The sequence below is a fragment of the Hibiscus syriacus genome, unplaced genomic scaffold (assembly GCF_006381635.1).
Source record: "Hibiscus syriacus cultivar Baekdansim isolate YM2019G1 unplaced genomic scaffold, ASM638163v2 tig00110403_pilon, whole genome shotgun sequence".
NCBI lineage: Eukaryota > Viridiplantae > Streptophyta > Magnoliopsida > Malvales > Malvaceae > Hibiscus > Hibiscus syriacus.
Window position 1 is genome coordinate 1,031,083 of NW_024062723.1, and position 7,835 is coordinate 1,038,917.

The 7,835-nt window shown below is 33.6% G+C and overlaps 1 protein-coding gene across 1 annotated transcript; it reads right to left on the reverse strand.

The window, feature by feature from the left end:
• Positions 1-695: 695 nt before the first annotated feature.
• Positions 696-7,535, reverse strand: LOC120123810 (chloride channel protein CLC-d-like). Its single transcript, XM_039142635.1, is given in 26 exon segments — positions 696-907; positions 1,273-1,319; positions 1,397-1,501; positions 1,592-1,748; positions 1,843-1,929; positions 2,030-2,085; positions 2,165-2,242; positions 2,580-2,711; positions 2,789-2,924; positions 3,237-3,282; positions 3,285-3,387; positions 3,551-3,625; positions 3,713-3,772; positions 4,218-4,367; positions 4,473-4,552; positions 4,657-4,727; positions 4,834-4,974; positions 5,206-5,242; positions 5,245-5,293; positions 5,585-5,659; positions 5,962-6,060; positions 6,280-6,326; positions 6,429-6,605; positions 6,608-6,649; positions 7,021-7,093; positions 7,196-7,535. Coding segments are annotated over 26 exon segments (2,400 nt in total). The 5' UTR covers positions 7,379-7,535; the 3' UTR covers positions 696-813.
• Positions 7,536-7,835: the final 300 nt, after the last annotated feature.

Below are 7,835 nucleotides of genomic sequence, written 5' to 3' on the forward strand. Positions count from 1 at the left end.
AAATTATACAAATAGTTCCCGATTATATGATGTTATTTTGTTGAGTATCAGATTATTAAAAGTTATAAAATAGTCATTTCACTATAAGATATTGTTTTGTTATAAATCCCTTGACTATTAAAATTTCCAAAATAATCACCCGACTATTTATTAAGTTCCAAATTCATCATTTTCTATTAAAAAATTGACAACAATTTAAACTGAATATTAATATACTATGTGAGATACGATAAAATCTGATCCCAGAATCTTAAACGACTATCATATCTCATAAAACAAATTATCATCCAACTCAAACTGTTGTTATTTTTTTAACGGAAAATCATGAGTTTAAAATATAATGAATAGTCAAGTGAACATTTTATAATTTTTAATAGTCAATAGACTCATAAAGCAATATCCTATAATCAAAATACTATTTTATAACTTTTAATAATCGTTAAATTCAATAAAATGACACCATATAGTCGATACTATTTTTGTACTTTACCCTTTATTTTAAAATTAGATTCAAATTCATAAAATATATTTTAATTTTAAAGTTTGGAATTATTCAAGTTATGAATCGAATAAATAGATTTTGTTAAATAACGTCTTCTCATTTGAACTGTACAAATGAGATCAACATTTATATAACTCGAATAATTTAAATAATAAAAATATATATCATATCGATCGAACTTTCCTATATATGAGTTTTTCTTTAATGATACAAAATATTAGTTACTGAGATTCATAGATAAAGAATCTGATCAGAAGGGTCACGGATGGTAGAACCAAAAAGAATAGAAGAATGGAGCAGGAATATGACCTTCACCTTTGATGTTGAACCAAAAGACCATTCAGAAGTGGCCGGTCTAAATCCACACCATTCTCCGCCGCCGGCAGTCTCTCATGTCGCTGACCACTGACATACGCAAATATATATATATATACATACATAAATATATATGTATGTACGTACCAACGTTAGTCAATCATCAAGGGTTGAAACTAAATCTAGCAATTCATACATCCGTGTTGTGCTGGGTATTTTCCAAGTAATCTTGGTTAAGTTATTATGTATATGAATTTTGACACGTTAGTCATTCATCTCGTATATATACCAATGCATTCATGTATTCGCATTATGTTCGCGCTAAATTTTCGTGTTGTCGTGTATAAATTGCTAGGTTTAGATAAACCAGAAGTAAAGAAGTATGGGTTGCTGCTGAATTTGTGTCATGATGGCAGAAGTTAAATCTATAAACAGAAGTAAAGAAGCATAGAGACCTTACACTAGTAGACTGGAGCTCCGTGGTAGTTGAATACTCAGCTCCCTGCAATGGGAAAGATCGAAGTTCGATTAGTGCAGTCCGAGTTTAGATAAGAAAATATTGATGCAAGCTTGAAATACCTCCTCAATCAGCAGATCCTTTCTAGTGATCACACCGATCACTCGAGATGCACGAGGAACAACAAATATGTGTCTCAATCCCAGTTGTCGGAAAAGATTGTAGACCTATATCACCGCAAACATTGAAAACATTACGAGATACAACAAGCATAGACCATAGGAAACAAACACGATAATCTGCGATTAAAACCTCACCTTTGTTAAAGACATATCTTCAGGTACCACATACGGTGAAGGATTCAGAAATGGTGCAAGATCTATGTACATTTCTAAGTCGTCCGAACTAAGGTAGATATCATTTATTGATATTCCTTTACTCGAAACAGGTTTAGCAAATTCACTGTAATTAGGCCTACAAATAACGGGATATTTTGATGTGAGCTTAAAGGGAAGAAAAAAGACAGAACGGCACAATAAAATCTTAAATACAGCGAATTTCGACTCACCTAATTGCTCTGGATCCACCAGTGGAATGACTGGGTAAAGGACTATGCTGGAAATCAATCCTGGATTGAAGAAGTACCAGTAGGTGACTGCATTATAAACAAATGCAGAAGTTAGTACTTTCGAGTGTGCGTTGGCTCTTCAAAATAAAGACTAAAACATCAAGGGGCGAAAATAAGTTTGTTATACCTTCGAAGCATAATTCCGATGACAAGTGGCTCTCCATTTCTCATGTGATCAACCACCTAGGTAGGTGAAATTAAACAAGTTTCAAAATTGCTGATATTGAACAAGAGAAACAAGTAATACGAAAGTTTAGCTTACGGGAAAGCCGTTATGTTTATTGCTTTGCAAAATGGAAACCACGTCTGCAACCTTTACAACCCGAGGAAGTGAAAGAACCTGGAAGGTAGAAATATAAGCTGTTTAGGACTTGGGAGTCAAACCATAGGAGCCAGGTCAAAGTTGTACTGTTTTAAGAAAATAATTGTTCACATAGTTCGGTTTTGCCAGTGAAACATAATTTAAAAGGGTCAAACTGTTGACCAAATTAAAACTTGAAATTTAGTGATTATGTTGGCTGACTTTAGGCTATAGGGTGCAATTAGCTTGTAATTAGGCTATCAATGTGACTATTTCCCTAGATAGTTTTTTCAATTCTTCAAAGCTAATACACACAAATGGGAAGAATTCTGTTTTTAGTTTTCGTCTTTCTCTGAAATTAACACAATCAACAAACCTTCTGGTTCCCACAGACTTCCTGGGCAGTCATTTTCCGCATCTCGTACTTGGGTCTTGATTCCAGCAATGGAATGCCCCTCAATCGTGCTTGTTCATCATATAAACCTTCATTGAAAACATCTCCAACAGCCTGGGAGGCAAAAAGAGAGGACTTGTTAAATTACATCAAGTAAGAATCAACAAAACTACCGATATTCAAATAAATACCTTAGATATGAGAAGAACAAGCATAATAAGCGGTAAAAATTTCAAGTTATTTGTGATTTCGACCATAATGACACACAGTGATACTGTCATACGCATAGAACCCCCAAGAAATGAAGCAGCTCCTAGAAGTGCGTATCTGCAAATCAATCAAATTATAAAGCACTTTAGCATTGCCATATAATTAACACTGAAATTTGAAAATAGATCATTTCATGGGCATAGAATATTGCATAATTTAATCTTTCATACAGCCACCCACCAACGCATGCACAAATAACAAGTATATTTCAGATTTATTCTTCTGCTGTTTATGACTCAAATTATTAATTTTTTCCCATTATGTTCATGAATCATCATTTTCTCTCAGGAGAAGAAAAATGAGTAAAATCATAATACCTAGGAATATAGATAATTATTCAAATTCCGGACAAGTAAACAATTTACTTACGTTCCCTCTTCAATGTTCAGTTTCTTGTAATGGTTAACAGTAAAATACCAACAAGACGACCATATGTTGATCCTATCATTATTCCAGGAACAAATTGACCAGCTGGAACAGCAGTACCAAATGTCACTACGGCTAAGGTATAGAACATAACCTGAAATAAATCATTTGAAAATAGGGAAAAAGTCAGACCATGAATAATTTTAAGGTTAAAAAACATTGGCCACTGAGTTTGGGTGTATACTTGTAAGGAATAGGGTTTTAAAATACATTATAAGTATACTTGTAAGGAAGTCAACAAGTTTACAGAGCACTACCAAAAATGTCAACAAGCTTTGGGCACTGAACTCGTGAATTGTTTTTGCACTAAACAAATTCCTGATGGCATCATCCTGTGACAGATATAACACCTGTTAATATAGAAACTACAAGGCAAGTAGGTTATCAATGGCAAGAATGTATCTCAAAAGATTAGAGACCTGAGTATTGAAGAAGATAGTTGCAAGATCATTGTATTCCTTGTCCTTACTGCAGTAGAACTGCAGATAACATAAATCAATTAAGGAAAAATAACCGTAATGTAAATTTGCAATCAAAACTTAAAAAAAAATAAGAACAAAAGATTTCCTCCTGCTCTTTGAAATAACCACTCATCTGAAAAATAATACTATATTTATTGCATTACAAAGGTAGCTCTTGAGATAAATGCACCCAGAAGAGAAAAAGTGAGAACAAAGAAAATCAGCACCAAAGTTAGAAATCGAGATAATCTTCAACCAAAACTGACCGCAAAGTTGCTTAAAGTTGTGATTCATATATTCTAGCATTCAGTAAACACAATCAAGTTTGAACTATTCTACCTATAGATTTAAACTGCACAGAAAAAGCCTTTATTAAGGGAAGAAACATCACGACTGGAAAGGAAAAGTTTGGCATATCATGCATCAAGCTGATACATACAGTAACTATATGAGCATATCTTACATTCACATAATTCCCATCCACTCCGGGAGCCCTTGGACATTCAATTTCAGAGCCAGGTTCAGAGTCTGGGCATGGACTGCAGGTTCTTAGTAGTGGTAGTCCAAAAGATATAACTGACGTTAAAACAGAGATGAGGCATGCTTCATATATCTGCAATGATTTGTTCAGACAACCAGTAGGGTAAGCAGTAGTTAAAGACATTAGATATGCCCTTTAAGAGCCCAAGCAGCTTCTACAGTTAGAGGAATTCATCACCTTAACTCGATTCCCTTTCTTGTGCAAATAATTACGTCTCCAGCGAGTCACATATAGAGTAAGTTGGTTAAACAAAGCTCCTGGGCTCAATAAATAATAAAAAAACAGATATTAATCAAAAGTTAATTAAAAGAAACTAAGATTAAGATAATAACAGATGTGAAACCCAATTCAAAAGCTCTACCTAGAAGACCTCCAATGACCCCAATAAGTGCCATTGGCAATAATTCCTCAAAAGAATAGTCCTCTTGACCACTACACAGGATGAAAGGAAAAGGAAAAAAAATGTTTTGAAGCAGTAAGATTAAAGCTGAGCAAAAAGTTTGGGGGTTAATATACAAGAGTATAAGGAAGATTCTACTCTGATATATCCCATATAATAAAGCCACCATCACCAAAATGTCCACAGTTTCCACTTTTACACCATCCCATAGCAACTCGCACAACAACAGCCACAATTGCAGAAGTGAAAAAGACACGCCACATTAGTTGGCTCCTCCACCTTCAAAAGCAAAGATCAGATGCTATGAAGGTTAGAGTTGAATACGAAAATATACATAAGCACAAAACATATATCCATACAGATCTATATCTGCACTTACACATGAATGGCAAGAAATTATAATTGTGAAACTGAAGATACATAAAAGAAAATTAATTTGAACAATTTAGTCCTAAAGTAACATGCTTGTGCATATATTTAAATAGTAGTTAAAGAACAGAACTTCTTTACCAAGATGTAACCTCCTCTAATGCAAATAATACACCCCAACAGGAGCTCTAAAAGCAGCAGCAACTCCAGCTGCACAGCCACAGGTCACCTTTTCGAAATAAATATTAGAAAATTTAGAAGTATATAATCTTCATTGTTAGGAAAATTGGTAGACCATAATCAAATATAACTTCCAATTAAAGCAAAAATCATTAGAATTACAACAAAAGAGATAGTGAAACTATACAGAAATAGGATGATTTGGAAGTCAGGGAGTAAAACTGCATCCTAGGAGGATTCGTTTTGAACAGCTATACATACACAATGAGAAAATCCATAAAGGCGTTCTGATATATATCCTTTCCAGAAGTATCAATCAATTAATTATTCTTATACTCACAAGATCCCGCCGATCCCGGTCACTCTTGAAACCTTGAAGCCAACTGGAACTCAGATGGTATTTTGTGGATCCACCCTGGGTCAACATAGAACATTGGAAAGAAAATTTAGCATGCATTGCAAATTCTTGAAGAGATGCCATACATACAACATAAAGAATATTAAAGTTTGGAGACCAAACAACATAGATACAGTTGTTAAAATACACTACTATTGCATTCAGACTGAAATCAATAAATGGTTGTAAGATAAACCATAAAAACAACTAGCAAGCCCAGTAATACAATCACTTGATTGCTATAAAATCATGAAATTTTAAGACAAAATTGAATTGAATTATACCCTAGCATTACCATACATCGATCGCTAAGTGCTTACTTGTCCAAGTAAAGAAGCAATACAAGCACCAATATGGACAAGAGGACCTTCTTTGCCCAGAGCTAGACCACCTCCAACAGAACCAATACTTCCAAATATCTGCAAATTACAATGAGAAGAACGCAACTGAAATAGTTGTAGTGGCATATTAAAGGCAGGTTATGGTTTGATAAACCTGAAACCCAATCTGATTTCATAGGATTTCAAAAATCTTGTCTTAATGGTTTTTATTAAAAGCGCACGTCATGGGTATATAAAGTGACAACTGATTTATGATTAATCTAAAGTTGCAACATCATACTGGCAAGATTATCATACCTTTCCAATCAAAGTTCTGAAAAGAAGGATACCATGAATATCAACTCCTGATAGGTAAGATAAGAATTGGATTGTCAGACTATTCAACACTTGGGGATAGCTCATCAATGAGTATAGGAACAAAAGAGATTAAAAAACATAAAACTTACCATTCAAGTAGCCCTTAATTTCAGGAATACCAGATCCTGCTGCAGCCGGTGCAAATTGGGTGATGATATACACAGAAGAAAAGACTAAAGCTAAGTTGATTAAGATGTAAATTAGACAGCCAGCCAGATACGACTTCTGTATTATGCTAAAAATCAAGGCAAACTTCCATCCAGCAAGTTCTCAACTGAAATATTGATAAACACAGCAGCTAATCCAGTACCTGAAATCAATCAAGAGAACATATGTCATCCACACTACCAAATAACATATTGTAAAAATGATATAAGAATTGTCACTTAAAGCAGTACAATATACAAGTTCTTAATTTTGCAGGTCAAGTAGTATTCACCACTCAAAGTAAAATAGTCTATTTCTCATATAATCTGAATCTAAAAATATGATTCTAAAGTTTTTACTCTTTCTATGCTAGTAGTAGTAAAAAAAATCAATAAAATGAAACTAAAATAACTATTACTCGTCCCCAACTCAAATCCATCACTAGGAAATTCATCTTAAAAACGTTAAAATCAGCAAAACAACTGAAATTATATTTTTCCTTCTCTTTTCCCCAATGAAGAAAGAACAACTTACCAATGCCGATGAGCAAAGCGAAGAACCACTTAACACCCGCGTTATATATAACAAAAAGCTGTCCTCGTTGAGCCTGAATTGAATTTCAGATCAAACCTATTAAAAAAGGATTTTCAATAACTTAAAAAGAAAGCTGAACTGTAATTTGTATAATTTGTATGATTAAAAAGAGTACATGTTCTTCTCTATAAGCGTAATTTTCAATAACTTCATAATCAAGGCTTTCGACGCCGTTCCTATTGCTTGTAGTCGTACTCAAGAGTCCGACTCCGTCGAGTTCACCGTCGTCTGCATGCGGAAGCCGAGACCAAGCAAACCTCGCCGTTTCCGATCTGTTTTCGAAATGATTCGATAACATGATCGATTCAAATCGATCGATCTATTGAACCTTAAAAATTCCTAAGTTTTAAGCTTCCACGAGATTACTCCACAATCAAAGCTCTCAAGAACAAATTATTACGAATTAAAAAGAAAAAATTAGAAAGGAGGATCTTACTAATGAGAATAATATTGGGATTTGAACAACAAAGATTACAATTGAGCGTGACTGTTCGGTTTTTCTTTCCTTCAGTTTTAGTTCTCTATCTATGACCCGAATTCTAAACCAGTCCTCATACTTCAAAATATTCTAATTAAATCATTTTCTTGACCTAACTGTGAATTGAAACTTCAAATACAAGTTCAATTTCATATAAAAATTTCTAAATCACACAGATCAATTTATAAATAGGCTAAATTATATATTTAATACTTAAACTATCATTCTTGGTTTGTTTTAGTACTTAAATTTTCAATTTTTTCAAAATTATACATAA